The sequence below is a fragment of the Oryx dammah genome, unplaced genomic scaffold (assembly GCF_014754425.2).
Source record: "Oryx dammah isolate SB20612 unplaced genomic scaffold, SCBI_Odam_1.1 HiC_scaffold_9, whole genome shotgun sequence".
NCBI classification, from domain to species: Eukaryota; Metazoa; Chordata; class Mammalia; order Artiodactyla; family Bovidae; genus Oryx; species Oryx dammah.
The window spans coordinates 5638723-5660473 of record NW_024070193.1 but is presented as its reverse complement, the minus strand read 5'-3'; the positions used below and the strand labels follow the sequence as shown (position 1 = coordinate 5660473).

At 49.3% G+C, this 21751-nt stretch overlaps 1 protein-coding gene across 1 annotated transcript in view; it reads left to right on the top strand.

The window, feature by feature from the left end:
• The window catches only part of SLC6A11 (solute carrier family 6 member 11), a 123825-nt gene that overhangs the window by 71540 nt on the left and 30534 nt on the right, over nt 1–21751 (top strand). Inside the window, exon 7 of the mRNA XM_040246763.1 lies at nt 20770–20873. Within this exon, the coding sequence (XP_040102697.1) occupies nt 20770–20873 (104 nt within the window). The remainder of the gene's footprint in view (nt 1–20769; nt 20874–21751) is intronic.

The window sequence follows — 21751 nt, the reverse complement described above, 5'->3', positions numbered from 1 at the left end:
CTCCTACATGAGCAGGTGGGCTCTTTACCCCTGAGCTACCAGGGAAGCCCCATGTCTGGTAGTTTTTGACTAGATATTGTGGATAATATGTTGTCAACATTCTGGATTTGTTATCTTCCTGTGAAGAGTAGTTGTTTTTTATTTTAATAGATAATTCAGTTGCTGGCTGATCACCTTAAACTTGTATAAGTTCAGATTTGTTTTTTATTGTGAGTTAGTGGCAATCCCAAGCTGTTTGTCAAGCTCCTCTACCTTAATAGGAATGAGTAGGGCTTAATGGGATTCTCAACTCCATCTCCCCTATAGATCTTTCCAGGGCTTGGCTTTAGGCTTTTTAAGGATGGCTCTAGAGTAGTGATTACTCTAGAGTGATGGTTCTCAACTAGGGAAGTTTTGCCTCCCAGGAGACACTTGGAAATGTCTGCAAACATTATTGGAGGTTGCAACTTGATTGTGGGGAGGGACGGTTACTGGCATCTAGTGAGCAGAGGCCGGGGATGCTGTTAAATGTTCTACAAGGTGCAGGACAGCCCCTGCGACCAAGAATTGCGGGTCGCAAATGTCCACAGTGCCACAGTACAGAAACTCTGCTTTAGGACATGGTTCTTTCCCCTAAGGGAAGGTCTTGCTTTGTCTCAGCCAGGTACCAAGGGTGAATGAATGCTTGGTGTTGGCCGGACCTGTCCACTCCGGCAGGGTGGCAGCCCAACCCTCTGACTCTGCTCTCTCTTCAGCAGTGTCTGGCCTCGAGTGTGCTGCTGCACTGCCGGCCCCAAGCAGTGCTCCCTGGGGAGCCTTGGTGGTCTCACCCTGGATGTTTGCAGCCCAGCCATCAGCCGCAGCCTCTCAAGAACCTCCGCATGGACATATGGGGCCCCTGCTCTGCCCAGCTCCCCCTTCACTGTGCCGCACACTGTAGTGCCCAGTTACACCAGCTGCCCTACCCCCTGGCCCTGCCTGTTCAGCGTGACGGGACTCTGTGCTCTGTTTGGGCTCCAGTTCTTGTCCCCAGGCAGAGGGCTCAGCATACCCCTCTTGGCATCACCCCATCTCTCAGGGGTAATAGTCTTGCTCTGAGTATTATCTACTGCCTGAAAATGGTTCTGTTTTTGTCCGTTCTGATAGCTGCTTATGGCAGGAGGGCCATTCCTTTCCAGTCACTCAGTCAGGACCAGAAGCAGAAGTCTGACTCTCCTGCTTATAAGTCCTAGCAGCTTTTCCTTACACTAGAATTAGAATTCAGACTACTCAACCATGACCGAGGCTAAGGAACCCCTCTGTGGCCTGGTCCCATCTCCAACATGGCCCTGGACATCCAAGGCTGTTCCAGAGCATCACAGACCCTGTCCTTCTGGACAACTGTCCCATCAGATATTCCCGTGGCTGGCTCTCTCTCACCCTACAGTCTCTGCTCCACAGTTATATCTGATCAGCTGGGCTCAAGCAACCCCCCTAAACCTCATGACTTTAACCAAGCCTCTGTATCATTTTATGCCTAGGGCAGATGGCTGTTTGAAGCAATCTTGTGTTTATTCATTGAATCTTCACTGTTAACCTCCCTGCATAGATTGTCAGCTCCATGTAAGCTGAGGATGTGCTTGTCTTATCCACTGCGACTCCCTGGCACCTGTCAGAGAACCTGGCACGTGTTAGGCTCCCAATCAATACAGGATGAGTAGATGGGTGGTTGAATGAGTGGATGGATAGGTGGATGAGTAGGCGAACTGATAGAGAGGGGGATGGATGAGTGAGTGAATGGATGGATGCATTGATGGATCGGTAGGTGGGTGAGTGCATGAGTGGGGAGATGGATGGATGGTTGGGTTGGTGAATGGGTAGATAGAGGGATGGATGGATGGTTGGGTTGGTGAATGGGTACATAGAGGGATGATGCATGGATGGTTGTTGGCTTGGTGAATGGGTAGATAGAGGGATGGATGGATGAGTGGATGGGAGGACGGGTAGGTGGGTGAACAGGTAGATGAGTGTATGGTGTACAGTGATTTAGATAAAGAACTGCAAACAGAGGAGACCAAAATTATTTCCAGCTGGATGTCCCAGAGAAGATTTTATGAAACCATAAAATCTTTTATTTGATCCTTGAACTATGGGGAAGGGAAGACTATTTGGAGATAAAGCAAAGCCCAGAAAGTCTACATATATGGAGGAAAAGGTAAGTAGTTCATTGTGGCCACGGGATAGATTTTGTGACAGGTAATCACAAGAAATAAGGTTCAGACAGCAGACTGAGGCCCCTTCGTTGGGAACACCAGATGTTAAGCCCAGAGAGCTGAAGATTTTATCCAGTGGTCTACAGGGAGCCGTTGAGTGTTTCAGTAGAAGGGGTTGACTGTCATGAACAGAGCTGTAACTTCAGAAGATTATGCAGATGAGAGGCTCAGCAGAACTCCATGACAAAGAGCTTTAGAGTCACAAGGAACTTCATTTGATTGCCTGACCCTTCTTCATCTGCTGTGTGACCTTGAGCAGACAGCTCACTCTCTCTGAGGCTCAGTTCATCTCTTGTAAGCTTCTCGTGGGCAGAGTCCAATCTTTTACTCACCTCCTGCCCCCTCATAGATGTGATAAGGGTAGATGAATCAGCACAAGCAAACTTCTCTGGGTACATAGAAGGAGCGAGCAAATAGAGTAAGTTTGCAGAGAGAGGGAAGAAGTGGAGACATGTATCCAATGACCTTGCTGTGGGGGGTGGGAGAGCAGCTTTGCTGTGTGGGAGGGGATGTGGGAAGGTCCCTCCTGCTGTGATGTCACAGGTTCATGGGCAGTTGTGTGAGTGTGTCTGGCTACCTGCAGCAGCCCACGAGACAGGTATCAGCAAGCATTCAGGATGCACCTACTGTGTGCAAGGCCTGCCTGTGGGGTAGGAGTATGAGAGATGAATCGGGCAGTGGTTTTGCCCTTGAGATGCCACTGGGAGAGGCCACAGCTGGGGCTGGTGAGAGCAACGGAGGATGAGGCCTTGGCTGTACCAGCACAGGAAGGGAACAGCTGTGAGCCCGTCTCCGGGGGTCCTTAGGCCACTTTTTTAGAATTCCAGTCTTACGTTTGTTCATCTGGCAGGTATTACTGACACCTATGCCAGGCATTATGCTGGGTCTTTGCTTTTAAAATGAATTAGCAGAAATGTACAAAGTATCCACTCTTGCCAGACCTTTGCTGGGCTCTAGGGGAGTGGGGTGGAGTGGGTAGATGAGTGATATATTCTGGGACAGGAGTTTTGTCATTGCTGGAGGGTCTTTGGCCCCCTCTCCAAAGTTAGATATAAAAATGTGTGCATTAAGCGTGTTCTTTTTCAATTAATAAACTTTTTAAAAGCAGGTTTTACAGAATAATTAAGCATAAAATACAGAGAGTTCCCATATATCTCCTCTCCCTTGGCCACACTTTTCCCTACTATTAACATCCTATATATGTGTGGTGGGCTTCCCAAGTGGCTCATTGGTAAAGAATCCACCTGCAGTGCAGGAGACACAGATTCGATCCCTGGGTCAGGAAGATCCCCCGGAGGAGGGCATGGCAACCCACTCCAGTATTCTTGCCTGGAGGATCCCATGGACAGAGGAACCTGGCAGGGTACAGTCCATGGGGTCCCCAAAGAGTTGAGACTAAACAACAACAAATGTGTGTAGCCTTTGATTTCATCTTTGAAAGGTGAGAAGGTACATTTGTTACAATTGATGAAGCAGTGCTGATACAGTATTATTAGCTCAATAAGCCCATATTTGACATTCAGGCTCTCTCTTTGTGTTGTGCAGGCATTGGGTTTTGGCAGATGCATCATGTCATGTATCCGCGTCACAGCATCGTACAGGATCGTTTTACTACCTTAAAATTGCTCCCTCCCCCTTCTTCCCCAAACCCCTGGCAACCACTGATCCTTTTCCTGTCTCCATAGTTGTGCCTTTTCCAGAATGCCATACATTATGTAGCCTTTTCAGACTGGCTTCTTTCACTTAGTAATATGAATTTAACTTTCCTGTATGTCTTTATGTGTCCTTAAGCTCTTATCTTTTTATCTCTGACAATATTCTGTTGTCTGGATAATGTGTAATTTGTTTATTCTTTTACCTATTGGTGGGCATCTTGGGTACTTCCAAGTCTGATCATTGTGAATAAAGCCACTATGAATACCTGTGGGCAGGTATTTCATTAGAATCTGCTTCTCTAAAAGAGTCCATTGACTTGCATAGAGATGCCCTGATCTTAAGCTTTCAACCAAAGCTGCGGGTACAGGGTGGGGGGCCCATCAGACTACTTGGATTCCATGGCTCATCTGCTTACTAGCTGTATGACCACAGGCACATTACTTGGCCTATCTGTGCCTTGATTTTGTCTTCTGTGAGAAGAGTTGTTATGAGGATTAAATGAGACAATACTCATTCATTGTATGCATAGCACTGTGTCTAGCTCATGGTAAATGCTCAATAAACGTTGGCTATAATTTTCTGTAAGAGACAAATATGCATTTAATTTTATTTTCTTGACCAAAGCTTCAGGCATTTTTGTGGCACTGCACAGTATGAACTGATTTAACCCATCCTGTTCTCACAGAGTATGCTTTTAAAAGTCTTTAGAGAACAGATACGGCAAAAAGATGAGATACAGATATTAACGTAAGCTATTATGCTAGCTGTCATGGCAGGTAGTGGTGGTGCCGTTCAGCCACTCAGTCACGTCCAACTCTGCAACCCCATGCACTGCAGCACGCCAGGCTTCCCTGTCCTTCACCATCTCCCAGAGTTTGCTCAAACTCACGTCCATTGAATCAGTGATGCCATCCAACCATCCCATCCTCTGTCATCCCCTTCGCCTCCTGCCTTCTGTCTTCCCCAGAATCAGAGCCTTTTCTAATGATTCAGCTCTTCACGTTAGGTGCCCAAAGTATTTGCAGCTTCAGCTTCGACATGATATGTGTAGGCAGAACGAACTGACATCTCAAGACAACTGTCTACAACCTTACTGCTCAAAGTGTGGTCCCCAGACTGGCAGTAGCATCAGTCTTATATGGGAGCTTGTTAGAAATGTGGACCCTCAGGCCCCATCGCCAACCTGCCCGGTCAGAGTCTGCGTCTCAGCAGTATCTTCTGCAGGTTTTACAGTGCGAGAGTCTGAGGAGCACTGGCCTAAGAGCGCTCAGCGTTCAGCATCCTGAGACCTGTCAGACACATCAGTGAGGGGTGTGGTCAGGGAGGCAGAGATGCTGGGGCCAAACAAGGTGAGCAAGGATGTCCTGGGTGTTGGGGTCACCTCCCTGCTCTCGCTCATGCTCCAGGGCGGCGGGTGGGAAAGACTTGTACCCGTCTGGGAATGGGGTGGATCCCTTCAGGGAGTGCCCACCCTCTAGAACTATATCATCCAGCACAGTGACCACAAGCCACGTCTAACCATTTAAATTGAAAGTACTTGAAATTAAGTGCAAGCCAATATTCAGTTCCTCGGTTTCCCACATCAGACTTCAGGGGCTCAATAGCCACCTGGGCCTGGGCCCTCCCTTACTGGACAGAGCAGATACAGAGCGTTTCTATCATTGCAGAACATTCTATTAGACATTCATGCTCTAGAGGGAAAGAGGCCCAAGAAGCAGAAGAGTCTGTGGAAACCCAAGCTCAGATTGCACCGGGGCCAAGTGAGCCCTGGCTCTCTGAAGGCCTGCTGTCAGCATTGTGGGTTTCTTTCCTCTACCCCTTAGAGTGTGTTAGAAAGTGTTAGCCGCTCAGTCGTGTCCGACTCTTTGTGACTCCATGGACTGTAGCCCACCGGGTTCCTCTGTCCATGGAATTCTCCAGGCAAGAATACTGGAGGGGATTGCCATTTCCTTCTCCAGGGGATCTTCCCGACTCGGGGATTGAACCTGGGTGTCACACATTGCAGGCAGACTGTTTACCATCTGAGCCACCAGAGAAGACCTCTGCCCCTTAGAGGGGCCTGGTCATTTCAAGAAGAGTTCAAAGACTGCACGTTGAAGAGTCAGGACCAGAACTGTGGCCACCGCTGCCTTGGGCAGAGAGGACTGCAGTGGAGGTCCACCCAGTGACATGTCACGGAGGCTGTAGTAGCTGCATTTGCAGTGGCCCCAGGATAGGAGGAGAGAATCTCCCCTCCAGTGCATTGGGAAGACAGAAGATGCAAGAGCCCAGTTAGTCAGAGTGGCTCTTAACTAGCTTTGTCCTCCTTCTCAACAGGAAAATACCACAGGGCACAAATTTCTTTCCAGCTCCACTCTCTCCCTATCCTTGTGATTGTTTTCCACCCCTTTAAAAATTCTGCTTTATTACCATTTAAAGTTGATATTTACTTGAATTTTACAAGGTGTTTACTGATTCCTTTGCTTCCTATTTTCACTCCTTTCTAATGGATTAAATTTCCTTCTTATTGGAGTACATCCTTTAGTAGTTCTTTCAGCAAAGGCTTGTGAAACCCAAGCTCTCTTAGTTGATGAAAAGGACGGTAATTTTAAAGTGTCCGTTTAAACTTGGATGCCCACTTTGCAGGAGCAGTGTGTGATCACACCCATACCTGTTACTCCTAGGTCAAGTCCTGGCCTGAGGCACGGAGTTTTCTGATACGTCATTCACTATAGGGCAACTCCATTCTGGCCCCTACATTTTACAGTACAACCACTCAGCATCTGGTCATGCCCAGGGCTTGAAATCTTTTTTTAGAAATATTTTGCTTTACTGAGGTACAGTCATTGTACAGTATTATGTAATTTACAGGTGTACAACATAGTGATTTGTGACATAGTGATTTTTAAAGTTTATACTCCATTTATACTTATTACAAAATACTGGCCACATTCCCAGTGTTGTATAATATATCCTTGCAGCTTATTTTATACATAGGAATTTGTGCCTCTTAATCCTCTACCCCTGTGCTTCCTCCCGTCCCTCTCGCCACTGGTAACCACTGGCTTGTTCTCCGTGTCTGTGAGTCTGGTTCTTTCCTTATCATGTTCACTAGTTTGTTGTATATTGTAGATTCCTCGTGTAAGTGATATCACGTAGGGTTTGTCTTTCTCGGTTTTAGTTATCGCACTTAGCATTATGCCCTCCAGGTCCATCCATGTTGCTACAAATGGCATGGTTTCATCTTTTTTATGACCGAGTAGTATTCCGCTGTATAAATGCACCACCTCTTCATCTGCTCATCTGTTGATGGGCACTTAGACTGCTTCCGTAGCTCAGCAGTTGTAGATAATACTGCTATGAATATATTCATTCTTTCAAATTAGTGTTTTTATTTTTCTTTTCAGATATATACTCAGGAGTGAAACTGCTGGGTCATATGGTGGTTCTGTTTCTAGTTGGTTGGGAAACCTGCCCCCCATACTGTTTTTCCACAGTGGCTGCACCTGTGGATATATATACTGTATACCAACAGTATACAAGGGTTTCCTATTCTCTCTATCCTTGCCAACACTTGTTATTTGTGTTTCTTTTGGTGATAGCCATTCCAACAGGTGTGAGGTGATCACTCATCGTGGTTTTGATCTGCATTTCCCTGATGACTAATGGTGTTGAGCTTCTCTTCTTGAGGCCACCTGTATGTGCTCTTTAGAAACATGTCTATTCTGCCCATTTTTAAATTGTTTTTTTTTTTCCTTTTATGTTGAGTTGCATGAACTGTTTATATATGTTGGGTATTAAACCATTATTGGTCATATAATTTGCAAACATCTCCTCCCATTCAGTAGATTGTCTTTTCATTTTGTTGATGATTTCTTTTGCTATGCAAAAGGTTTTAAGTTTAATTAGGTCCCATTTGTTCATTTTTGCTTTTATTTCCTTTACTTTAGGAGACAGAGCAAAATATATATATATATATATATATATTGCTGTGATTTATGTCAAACAGTGTTCTACTTAAGTTTTCCTCTAGAAATTTTATGATTTCCAGTCTCACATTTGGATCCTTAATCCATTTTGAGTCTATTTTTGTATATGGTGTTAGAGAATATACTAATTTCATTCTTTTACATTTAGCTGTCCAGTTTTCCCATGGCCAGTTATTGGAAAGTCTCTCTATTCTCCTTTGGGTTTTCTTTGCCCTGGCCTGAGATTTTAACTCTATCCATTGGGAAGGAATTTAAACTCCAGCCGCTCGGATATCTGTCTACTTGGATATCCCCAAGGGTCTATCCCTTCTCCTCATCTTTTAGCTTTGATCTCTCTCATTTCTGGCATCTGGGGGAATTTTCTATCTTCCTTTTCAGCCAGGTTATGAATTTTCAGTGTATATTATATTTCATAATGACTTGTTTCCTGTATCTCTCATAAAAAACAAATTTGACCCTTGGCATTGCTGCTGCTCTTCATCTGCTGGTCTTGAACACAACACACCGAAAGTTCAAGCAGGAAATTAAAATTAAAGAAAGTCGTCTTGAGTCATTCATGCTTAATTCAACAGTTCAGTTTTATTCATAAAGTCATACATTTGTGAGGATGATTTCATATTTCATACTATCCATGATTATGTTTTCTGACAGTAAATTTGTTTCTAACACATGAAGTAAAACCATTATTCACCAAGGTATTTGGCAGAAGTGCCCCATGGCCCATTTCTTTGCTGTCTTAACAAGTTTGAGAGTCAGTTTCTAGATTCACCTTCTTTGGTGGACAAGTTTGGGTTTGAGTCCCAGAGCAAGGAGATGACTTGCCCCCAGCCACAGCTGGGAGAGAACTGGACGAGAAAATAGAATCTCCAATTGAAACATCTATTACCCTTCCACCCTTTGAGCCTGTTTCCTCAACTGTGAAATCAAGAGGTTAGACCAGATGTAGAATGAGGTCCTCACTCACTAGCTTCACAACCTTGAGCACGTCACTGAACCTCTCTGGGCTTCTGTCCTTACAAGCTTGACCCTCTCCACCTCGGCTGACCAGTGAGAGTATCAAGGGGGCTGACCTGGATGATGGTGCCCTGAGGAACACAGGGCTGCCGAGAGGTGTACGCCGTTCCTATCTTGAAGATGCTGGGTCTGCCTCCCCGGACGCCTCCTTGGTGAGGAAGGTGCGTGCTTTGCAAGGGCGACGTAGTCTGATGATTCCTGACCCAGCGCAGGTGGGGGCAGGGAGAGCAAGGCTTTCTTCTCTCTGTGAGCAGCACGATGATGAGGCTTTGATTCATCTGAGTTTGCTGGGGATTGTGACTTTTGGTGCTGAAAACTCACTGGTGTGTGAATCTCATGTTCCGCCTCCCTTCCTTCTCGTGTGTAAGCAAGCGCTGAAAAGACCCCCCAGGGCAAGCGCTGAGTCCTGTGGGACATTCACAAAGAGGGCGGACGCTGCTCCCGCGCCTTGCTTAGTGCCTAGAGATGTCTCGCGTGGTTCAGCTCCTTCCTCTATGCCTTTGCCTCCCTCTCCTGCCCACCGGAGGCAGCGTTGCCTAGTGGGAAAGGCTCAGGATCAGGGGCCCAGCTCCGTCACTGACTTGGAAGGGCTATTGTCCTTCCTTGTGCTGAGTTCCCTCAGTCATAAAATGAGGGCACTGAGTAAAATCAACTGATTTTCAAACCTTTCCATGTTCAGTGACCCTTGACTTTTCTTTCTCCCCTTATGACCCGTTCTCCTGGTTTATTCCATGCTAACAGGAAGTTCCTATTAGTGGTTGTTAAAAGGTGCCAGAGCCCAGAAATTACTCTTTAAAATATCCTCTGTGAAAGTAAGACTGAGATGGGAGATGATTTATCTGTGGGCATGTGAATGTGTTTATGTTATAAATCATCCACGTGTCTTCAAGGTTCGAGATGGTAGCACATTAAGAGTTCTCAAGGCCAGCACAGGGAACTCTGTTCAATATTATGTGACAGGCTGGATGGGAGGGGAGTTAGGGGGAGAATGGATACAGGTATATGTATGGCTGAGTCCCTTTGCCGTCCACCTGCAACTATCACAACTTAACAAAATTAAGTTGTGATATTAATTGGCTATACTCCAATACAAAATAAAAAGTTTAAAAATAAATCCATCATTTGAAAAAAAAAAAAGAATTTTCAAGGCCATGTGAATAAGTAGGGAGGGAGGGTTGGATGAATGTCATTCTAAGCAAGAATAGTTAACATCCCTAGAGAGATGATCTAAAATACACCATCCAAGACTACCCTTGCCGCACGCGGGGCACATCTGATCCAACCATACCTCCCCCATAGGGGCTGCCACACTGCCCAGCACACAGGACGTGCTCACTAAATACCCGCTGTAGGAGGCCTTCATCTTCTCAGTGCTGTGCCGCTGCCTGGGACAGGGGCTACCATGGTCACTGTTTATGCCTCAAAATAGGTGGCAGCGTAGAGAAGATGCAAAGGAGGCGATAAGTAAAGATCCTCTAAGGAAGATAGATGAGGACAACAAATTACAGACACGGGCTTCCGAGCGAATGCCTCAGAGACGGTGTCCAGTGCCCCTGGGACATCGTGCAGCGAGCGAAGGCGCCCTCTCATTCACCGCTCCTGCCCCTCTCTGGAGCCCTGGAAACCTGTTCTGCCTCAGCCAGAAAGGAACCATGGCTGATGGTGAGGTTTAAGCCCTGCTCAGATAAATCCAACCCCCTCATCCTCTGTCACGCTCTTCTCCTCCTGCCCTCAGTCTTTCCCAGCATCAGAGTCTTTTCCAGTGAGTTGGCTGTTTGCATCAGGTGGCCAAAGTGTTGGAGCTTCAGCTTCACCGTTTCAGTGGACGTGAACTTGGGCAAACTCCGGGAGATGGTAAGAGACAGGGAAGCCTGGTGTCCTGCAGTCCATGGGGTCACAAACAGTCAGACACGACTTGGCGACTGAAGAACAACAGATATATCCATGAATCACAATGGATGTGTTTTTAATCTTTGAGGTGAGGTCAAGGAGACTTGTAACTCCCAGGAAGCTCCTAGGTTTTCTGTTCGGAGACTGAACACTGGCTTTGGCTCTTGAATGTCACCTGGGCAGAGCAGGGATTTCCTTAGTTCACCCGTAGTGTCTTGCTCATGAGGTGTTGGTCACAGAGCACACGTTTTCTTGCAGACACAGTCCTCCTGGAAGTTATAGACCCATCTCCGCAGTGAACCTGCCAGTCCGCTCTGCTGGGCTGAGAGCATCCCGTCCAGCGTCCTGTTGGTTCTACCTGCACAGGGAACACCCCCACTTTACCCACCACCTAGATTCTGCCTTGACATTTTGCCATGTTGGCTCCATCCAATATCTTCCCAAGATTTGTATCCATCGATCCATTTTATTTCCTTGTATACATTTCAAAGTAAGGGTTTCCCTGGTGGCTCAGATGGTAAAGAATCTGCTTGCAGTGTGGGAGACACAGATTCGATCCCTGGGTCGGGAAGATCCCCTGGAGAAGCTAATGAGGACCCACTCCAGTATTCTTGCCTGGAGAATCCTACAGACAGAAGAGCCTGGTGGGCTATAGTCCAAGGGGCCACAAAGAGTCAGACAGGACTGAGCGACTAACACTTTCACTGTCTTTCATTTCAAAATAAGTCGCAGACGTCGGCACACTTGCCCCCTAAACACTGCCACATCCATATCTTGATTTATTTCTAGCCTGGTCATCCTGGGTTTTGTTGCTCAAGCAGATGCCCAGGGATGTCACTGAGGGAGGTCTGAGGGTGAGGACCGTCCTGTGTCGGCTGGCTCTGCCCAGAGCTGAGGCCACTGTCCTGCAGCATCAGTGGGGAGGGACTGCTGTGGCCACCTGTCTCATCTCCCGTGAGTCCACATGTGACCTTACCCATCCCTTCAGTTTTCCCGTCCTCCACACCTTGACCTTGTGTGCTCAGGAAGACAGCCTCAGCGCTTGTGGGTGAGGGGGTGGCTGGCCATACACTGCCATTCGTCCACTCACCCGGTCTTCAGACCTGCTTCAGCATTCTTCCTGGGTGCCCTGGGCTTGCTGCTCTGTTAGTCAGCTTCCCGAGGATCTGGTGTTGTTTAAAGCTGTCACCTCTCCATTCAGATGAGCAGGGGAGAGGTGGTGCAAAGCAGATGGCCGTGTGACCACAGAGATTGGCTGGGACACGGGGCGGGAGGGGATAAAAGGAGAGTGTGTGAGTGGACAAGGCAGGCCCCGGACGCTAAGGGCCACATCCGCTGGGACGTGGACGTGGGAGTAGCAGGGACCGGCAGCAGGCTGGTCGCCCTGGCTGCTCCCTCTTGGCTGAGATAGTGAGAGTCTTTGGGGAGACTGAAGGGAGGGGCTTTGGGGTCAACAGTGGGGTTGTGATCGCTGATCCAGGCCCACTGCTGTAGCCTCTCTGGGTCCTTGTTACTGTCGTTTAGTTGCCAAGTCAGACCCTTTGCGACCCCATGGACCCTTGCTCGGATGACACAGGAGAATGTGCCAGTTCGGAGCTCGGTTTGGCCCAGAAGACCCTGGCCTTGTGTGCCCAGTGAAGGCAGTTGGGTTCTGCAGCTCCACCACGGATGCCAGCTCAGGCTCCCCCACCTCCATGATTCTCCCACGGGGGAGGTAGGACCACTACCACGGGGTCATTTAGAAATACATGGAGGTGTGATTCTGGTTCCTCTCTGATGGGGCAGCTCTGATGTTTAGCGAGTCGGACCCAGTGATGCTGAACCTCCTACAATGAACAGGACCACCCTACGTGATGCGTGTCCTGTCCAGAGGAGCACTCTCTTAGAGGAACACTTTGTGAGGGGAGAAGACATTGCCCTAAAATGTAGCCCCCAAGGCCGGGTGGACAGTCCTGGGAATGGTTCAGAGCTGAGAACATGATGTCTTCAGGTCTTGCCCAAACTGCCCACTGCTCCAAACCTCCTCTGTTTCGTCCCATAGTCAAGTGGGGCTCAGAGCTTCCCAGGTTGTTCAGTGGCAACGAATCTGCCTGCCAGTGCACGAGACGCAGGATACTCGATTCAGAAGGTCCCCTGGAGAAGGGAATGGCAGCCCACTCCAGTGCTCTTGCCTGGAGAATCCCATGCACGGAGGAGCCTGGGAGCTGTAGTCCCTGGGGTCGCAGAGTCAGACACGACTTACTGCTAAATAACAACGAAATTGGGGCTCAGTTGCCTCACGCAGTGGGTTAAGTGGTAGACGTGCACAGCCCCAGGGTTCTACCATATAAAGCACAGAAATCGTTGCCATTGGCCCCATGCCAGCAACTGCTTGTCCACTCCCTCCATACTCTATGACTAGGACACGGCTGTCCAGCCTCTGGGCAAAGGCCCGGCCCAGTGACCCCACTGCCTGCTCTGCACAAAGGGGCCGCCAGGGTCAGGCGACACACCAAGGCTCCCCTCACCACCCACGGTGCCACCTTCAACCCAGTGACACTGCACTGGCAGGGCCTCTGGCCGGGCTCGAGTCGGCCAGCAGGGCTGGCTGCCCGAGGACAGGCTGGCACTCGAGCCAGAGGCCACAGAACGTGTTTCCAGTGGGGCTCCCAGGCCCAGAGCCTCTGCCCCTTCCCACCACTGTTCCCGCTGGACCTGCCCGGCTGCCCAGCACATTAGCATTTAAATACGTCCAGAATCGTCTTCCCCCAGAGCCCTCTGGAGCCCTCTCCCCGCACTGAATCCATGGGGGAGGGGCCGCTCGAGTCTTCCCCAGTCCTGCACTCCCTTCCCTCCGAATGGCCCTTACTGTATTCACCGGCATCTGTATGTGGCATTAGCTGAGCAGAGGAGACAGGGCGCCTAGCAACCCTGAGGGGGCTGCAAAAGAGGTGGGCAGGAAGTGATTTTCATGTAATTATTCACTCCTACAAAGGCGGTTGCCAGGTACACACTGGAAGCACAGCTGGTGTATTATTCTCCTAACCTACTTTTAATCTTTTGAGAATATTTACCCATATAAACAGCCCAGAGAAAGAAAGAGCTTAATTTCAGCCCTTTTCTGCCGGGCTGTATGTTTTCACCTCAGTGGAGGGCTTTATTTACAGAAGTTGTGTTGTGTGTGTGTATTCGTGTGTCTGTGTGTGGCTGTCCGTCTGAAAGGGAAATGTTAAAGAAGGAAAAGGCTGTGGGTCATCATGGGCCCAAGATGGCCACCGAGCTCTGTCCTGGCGGCGTGGACAGCCAAATGGCACGTGTGCCATCGGGTCTGGCGGTTTGAGCACCTTCTTGGCCAGGTGCTGGGCGGGCTGGGGTGGAGGGAAAGCCCCGGGATCCTGTTTTCATAGCACGTGTATTGGAGAAGTGTTAACCGCCAAGAAGAGGCAGAGTAAGGGAGTTGTATGGTGCTTTTGAACTGTGGTGTTGGAGAAAACTCTTGAGAGTCCCTTGGACTGCAAGGAGATCCAACCAGTCCATCCTAAAGGAAATCAGTCTTGAATATTCATTGGAAGGACTGATGCTGAAGCTGAAACTCCAATACTTTGGCCACCTGATGTGAAGAACCAAAACACTGGAAGAGACCCTGATGCTGGGAAAGATTGAAAGCTGGAGGAGAAGGGGACGACAGAGGATGAGATGGTTGGATGGCATCACTGACGTGATGGACATGAGTTTGGGTAAGCTCCGGGAGTTGGTGATGCACAGGGAGGCCTGGCGTGCTGCAGTCCACGGGGTCACAAAGAGTCAGACACGACTGAGCGACTGACTGACTTGGTACCCCGCTGTGTACTTTGCATTCATTGTGTCTCTCTTTTGTGGACAAGGGAGTTGGGGCTCAGATAAGTGAAGTGACATGCAGATAAGTGGCAGCCTGGGTCTACCTGACCCCGGAGCCCAGGCCCTATCCACGAAGCCCCAGGGAGATGGGGAACCAGGCACCTGGGAAGAGCCATCTCGTCTAACGTAGTCTCCTTTGCACGAAGCTTCAGTGCCGTCTCCCCACGGCAGGCTGGGTTACAGTGGTTTGTTTGTCTCTTTAGTGTGTACATCTCTCCAAGGCTAAATAGACAAGAAATGCCCCCTTCCTGGGAGTTAGTTTTTCTCATGCATAAAAGGGGGATAATCATGGCACCAGACCGCAGCAGTGAGTCTCATGCCTGTGAAGTGTGTGGGACTCCCCACCCCCTCCCCGGCATGCCATCAGTGCTTCTGGAGGTGAAGCTGATGTATGATTGCTGCCTGATTGCTGACTCCTCTTGCTGGCACTTCCCTGGCAGGTTGGGTCGCCACTGGGTTTGTCAGAGACCTCGGAGCATCAATGCGGCAAGCGCCACCTCCTCCAGGGCCCAGGGAAGGACAGACCAGGCCCACCTGCTGGCACCAGCTTTGATCCCAGACAGAAGTGCTGCCCTTATGCTCGGCCGGGTGGCTGTTTGTAGACATGAAAGCGGGTTACTGGGAGAGCTTCTGTCTGCAGCCTGCGCTGCCTTAGACACGGCAGCAAGTCACGTCTGCAGCTCCCGTCCCCTTCCAGCTGCCTGAGCAGCAGGTGCCATGCCCCTCACAGAGCAGAGCCCTGGCCCCTGCTGCCTTGTGCTCCGTGCCCCACCTCACGCCATCCTTCGCGCTCCCCTCTCCACCGGATGATGTGTTCCGGAGTATCTGCCCGCCTTTGTTGTGTTTCTCTCCTGCTCTTAAGAGAGGGGAGGGCTTTAGCCCCTGGGACTTCGCCTGGCACATAGTGGACACCCCACCTTGTGTACTGTGGGCAGAAAAGGGAAGAGAGGCTCTTCTCTCCAGATATGTGAGGACTGCTGGATCCTGAGAAGGGATGAACATTGACTAAGCAACCTGCTGTCTGTTGGAGCTCACGGCTGGGTTTCTGAGCACATCCTCTGCGCTCTCAGAGCTCACGGCTGGGTTTCTGAGCATGTTCTCTGCGCTCTCCGAGAGCCAGGCTCTGTGCTGAGTATTTGTTCCACACACATCTCACTGAGGGGCTTCCCTGAGGGCTCAGCGGGTAAAGAATCCTCCTATAATGCAGGCGACATGGATCGATCTCTGATTCGGGAAGATCCCCTGGAGGAGGAAATGGCAACCCACTGCAGTGTTCTTGCCTGGAGAATCCCATGGACAGAGGAGCCTGGTGGGCTACAGTCCATGCGGTCACAAAGAATCGAACATGACTCGACAACTGAGCACAACGCATCTCATTGAACCATCTGTGCTTGAGAGAAAAAGGGGGGGACTCACCACACATGCACCATGACCCTCTCTCCGTCTCCCCAGGCGGGAGGGCCCTTCTCTCCAAGAGGTGAGAGAAAGACGTGAAGCGTTCCCCCGAACTTCTAGGAGATTAGACACTCTGTTGATACGTGTAAAGGTCAAGGTGGGCAGGCATGTTCCCCCCACACACAGCGGTCTCTGACCTGGCTGTGATGATGCCCTCCCCGGGGCAGGGGCCAGGTCACAGGACGCGGACGATGCCTTGTACACCGTAGAGTGCGGTCCATGGGGACGAGGCCGCAGGAAGTAAAGGCTCAGCTTGACAGTGTGCCTCGTGATCTCGGTAGAGGAGGCTGTGTCCCCATCCGCCCACCCTTCCTTGCTTCTCCCAGCTGGGCCCCACTGGTCCAGTGGGGAGGGAAGGTTACACCCCAGTCTGCTGTTCTTGGCACCTGCTACGCGCCAGGGCTCACTGGAATCAGTTGCTCCGAGCTGGTTGCCCCAGAGCTAGAGGGCGGGACCACCTCTCTTCCAAAGGGGCCCTGCCCCCCAGATTCCCATGCAAATTTGTTCTCCAGACCTCTGAATGAAGACTGCCCCCAGCTACACAGCCAGAACGCCCCCCATTCACTGCCGCAGATCATGGGGACTGATCCGGTTCTCAGCTGCTGACCCAGCTTCCTTAGGGTTTGTTTGTTCAGTGGAGACTGTCTCCCCTTCAGACTGTGTCAAGAACTCGGAAGCCCTTTGAGCTGAGCTGGTCCCTTTGTTGCAGGAGATGCCGGTCAGTCAGTGGGGCTCAGTGGCCTGGTCTTCCTTTCATGGAGGAGATGTTGCCTTTGTCCTGTTGACCTCACAGTCACAGAGCTGTGTGAACCCCTGCCTAAAGTCCAGGCCTGCCCAGCACACCAGGACGCCCCAGCTTCTCTCTTCAAAATGTGGAGCCAGGACACCTTGGGTTCAAACCTGACCCTGTCCCTCATTAGCTGCTTGACCATCTATGGGTCCATTTCCTCTTCTCTAAATATGCAGATAACAATACTCTCTAGTGAGATGGTTATGCAGATTATGAGATTTTCCCCTGAGAGCCTTGCATACAAAGTAAGGTTTTCAACAAATGGCCACTCAGGATTCCCGCTTCCTAAGGCATCACCAGACTGGTTGAGGGCTCATGAATGTCCTGTTGGCCTGCTCTGTTAGCCTCACTTTGCCCCTTCTGTCAGTGGCTTTACAATATTGTGTTGGTTTCTGCCATACATCAATATGAATGAGCCACAGGCATACATAGTCCCCTTCCTCCTGAGCCTCCCTGCCTCCTCCCACCCTACCCCACCCCTTTAGGTTGCCACAGAGCACCAGGCTGGAGCTCCCTGCATCTTACAGCAAATGCCCACTGGCTGGCTGTTTCACATACGGTAATGTGTATGTTTCAGCGCTGCTCTCTCGGTTTGTCCCTTCCTCTCTTTCCCCCACTGTGTCCGCAAGTTTGCTCTCTGTATCTGTGTCTCCATTGCCATCTCCTGCAAATAGGTTCATAAGTACCATCTTTCCAGGGTCCATGTACATGTGTTAATATAGAATACTTGCTTTTCTCTTTCTGATTTTTATAATGAGGCTCTAGGTTCATCCGCCTCATTAGCACCAACTCAAGTGTGTTCCTTTTCGTGGCAGAGTAATATTCCACTGTATGTACCACGTTGTATGTAGGTACCACAGCTTCTTTATCCATTCATCTGTTGATCAACATCTAGGTTTCTTCCATGTCCTAGATATTGTAAATAGGGAACCATGGAGTCTTAACCCCTGGACCACCACGAAAGTCTTGCAGAGGCTATAGATACGGTGCTTGGCCGAGTGCTGAGCATCCTCACACCATGCTCCTGGGATCTGACTTTGCTTCCCGGTTCAGCAGCAAACCTGTCTTTTGCTTCTCCATAACATTTCCTGGCCTTCCCGAGGAGAAAAGGGAATCCACTGAGGTGGCAAGTGGGGAGACCGAGGCAGAGGAGGACTTTAAAATATACCCATTTCTCTCTCCAATCTTTTTTTTTTTTTTAACACTTTTTCCCTACCCTGGGTTGTTTCTTTCAACATTTAAGTATCCTAAAGTTTCCACCATTTGGAAGAAATCCTCCCTGAATGTGTTTACTCTCACGGCTATCCTATCTCCCAGCTCCCCTTTCTTGAAAAGTGATTTTAATGATTCTTCTTCCCATTTCCCCTCACCATATCTCAGTCAACTATGACCTGCTGGCATCCTCCCCCATTGCGCCCAACTCACACACACGCACACACACTTCACGAAACAGCTTCCCCTAAGCTCCTCGCTTAGCTCCAAAAACACTAAACCTAAAAGCTCTGTGTTACAGGGGGGAAAAAATGTATGCACTTCTTAGATCAAGAGACAGCATTGTGAACTTTGCTCATAATAAGTATTTGTTGAATGATTTAACAAGCAAGCAAATCCAGGGTAAAGTAATGTGGGCTGTGTAATCAAATCCCCAGAAAAGAGGAAATGGTGATAATTTGCCTAGAAAAGGGAGTGTTCTAGAGGGTTCTTCAAATCTGTAAAGTGATTCCACCTGGGAGAGGGAGATATGGCCTCGGTGGCCCCAGAGCTGGGAATTCAAAAGGTAGATTTCCTCTCATTTTAAGAAATGTGCTAATGGTCAGAATTCTCTGAAGAGGAAAGGGGCTGTGTCAAAAGTCAGTGAGCTCCCTGTCACTGGCAGTAATCAAGCAGAGACTGTTCTGTCAGAAGTTCCAGAGGAGAGTCCTGAATGTTAGGCGTGCTTCTCTAGAGGCAGGTTTCCCTGGATTCGTTTCTGCCACTCTCACCTGTGTGGTCTTGAGCAAATTACTCAACCTCTCTGCTCCTCAGTTTCCTCAGTTGTAGAAGGAGGCTAATAATAGCACCTCCTACATGGCGTTGGTGTGAATATTCAAGTGTAGTAACGCATACTGGGTTCACAGCAGTGCCTGGCACGTCGGATGTTCTTAGCAAATGTTTGCTAGTATTTGAATTGGTATAAAACCGTATTCCCTTTTTTTAATATAAATTTATTTACTTTACAATATTGTATTGGTTTTGCCATACATCGACATGCATCCGCCACAGGTGTACACGTGTTCCCCATCCTGAACCCCCTCCCTCCTCCTTCCCCATACCATCCCTCTGGGTCATCCCAGTGCACCAGCCCCAAGCATCCAGTATCATGCATCGAACCTGGACTGGCGATTTGTTTCATATATGATATTATACATGTTTCAATGCCATTCTCCCAAATCATCCCACCCTCGCCCTCTCCCGCGGAGTCCAAAAGACTGTTCTATACATCTGTGTCTCTTTTGCTGTCTCGCACACAAGGTTATCGTTACCATCTTTCTAAATTCCATATATATGCGTTAGTATACTGTATTGGTGTTTTTCTTTCTGGCTTACTTCACTTTGTATAAGAGGCTCCAGTTTCATCCACCTCATTAGAACGGATTAAAATGTATTATTTTTAATGGCTGAGTAATACTCCATTGTGTATATGTACCACAGCTTTCTTATCCATTCGTCTGCTGATAGACATCTAGGTTGCTTCCATGTCCTGGCTATTATAAACAGTGCTGTGATGAACGTTGGGGTACACGTGTCTCTTTCAGTTCTGGATTCCTCAGTGTGTATGCCCAGCAGTGGGATTAAAAATCTAAACATAACATCAGAAACTATAAAACTCCCAGAGGAGAACATAGGCAAAACACTCTCCGGCATAAATCACAGCAGGATCCTCTATGACCCACCTCCCAGAATATTGGAAATAAAAGCAAAAATAAACAATTGGGACCTAATTAAACTTAAAAGCTTCTGCACAATAAAACCTTATTCTCTAGATGACACTGGATTCTCAAGCATCAGTCTCATCAGCTGCATTTGGGTTGGAGCTGTGGCGTTTCCTGATGACTTCTAAAGTGGAGCTCAAAGAGAGCCCAAAGGAGTGTTGGACAAGTTACCATAATTCCTCTTGTGTGTGTCACGCCATCCCCTGGCAGTTCTGTCAAAGGGACACTTAGAGACTGAGAAAGGAGCTTCCACGTGTACCACACAGGAAGCCCCCGCTTTTCACTCTCTGGAAAAGTGACCAAGAGGTGGTGCCCACCCCCTTTCTTGTCCTTTCACTGTCCCCTGGCTGAGCGCATGGGGCAGAGTGGGAGAAGCCTCCAGACCTGTAGGAAAACTGGGGGCTTCATTGTAGCTGGGCCCCCTGGTGAATGCTCCCCACCCCCGCTAGACACTATAAAACTCTGTGAGTTCAAAGATACCCAGGAGAGCTTCTCTCATGATGGTCTCAGCCATCAGAAGAAAAATGACTCTTGGCTTCAGTAGTCCTGAGAGGGAAGTTTATTCCCCACTTTGCTGGTGGCGAGACTAAGCCTCCGAGAGGTTAAGTAACTTTTCCAAGCTCACACAGCTGGAGCAGGGTCCTAACACCCAAATTCTTGCTGCTTGGTGAACTACTGTCCAAAACCTCCAGAAATTTCTGGATTTAATTAAGGACATTTATATTTAATCATCCTGAGAATAGAACTTCTAAAAACCACGTTCCTGAGATGAGGACATTTGATTGTCCCTTTTTGGAGTCTCTTGTGGGGGTTGGGCGTGGGCGGGGGATTTCAGAGAATGGGGCCACCCCGCCTCCCTATCCCCTGGCTGTGCATCTGACTTCTCTCTCTGCCAACTTCTTTGTGCCCTCCTACAGGTCTGGGTAGATGCTGGGACGCAAATCTTCTTCTCCTATGCCATCTGCCTGGGTTGTCTGACCGCTCTGGGAAGTTATAACAATTATAACAACAACTGCTACAGGTGAGCATGTCCCCAGCCCTGCCCACCCACTCTCCATAGAACCCGGGAGCCCTCCACGCTGCCTGGCTAGTTCCTTGTCATCTCCCCTCACCCTTGCAAGGCTGGGTGAGGGAAACAGGCCTGTCAGAGGAGGAGAGGCAGGGTGCCAGCCATCCAGGTGGGGCAGGGGAGGACCCTGGGCGATCTGATAGCCTCTCTCAGCCCAGAGTCTAAGAGTGGTCCATCAGAGGAGCTCAGAGAATGACAAACATGATCAGAGCAATTTCCAGGCTTCAGAGGGAGTCCATGCCAGGAATGGTATTCAGGCCTCCATCCCACCCTCTCCAGCAGAGCTTTATCCCAGGGCAGATAAGGGTTTGGCCCAAGGTCACACTAAGGTCGCACAGCTAGGTGAACCCAGGTCTTCCAGGACTGAGGGCCTTATTCTGCTTTCTGGTCAGGAATTTCTTCCTGCTTCCTTTTGCTTGACTGTAGGGTCCTGTCCAGTCTGACCTGGAGTGACCAGTACCCTGCTGCCTTTTTCTTAATGGACCTTCCTCCCCACCCCCAGCCTCCTACAACTGCTGCACCCAGTGTGGAGAGCAGACCCATGCTGGAGCTGAGCCTGGGCTGTGTGACCCTGGCTGCCTGGTCCTCATGCCTGCAGCCTGGATTCTGCCCTGAGGCTGAGACCACAGAAGTCCAAGGACTTGCCCAAGGTCAGCCAAAAGTGTCTGGCAGAAGTGAACTTGGCACGTTGGCCTCTAACCATAGGCCAGTGGCTTGTTTGCTGAGGTCTCTACACCTCTGATTCCATGTCCGTCACAGACACAGATGGTGAATATGCAAGGCTGGGCAGATGGCACGTGTCTGCCCCCAAGATCAAGAGCTCCTCGCTG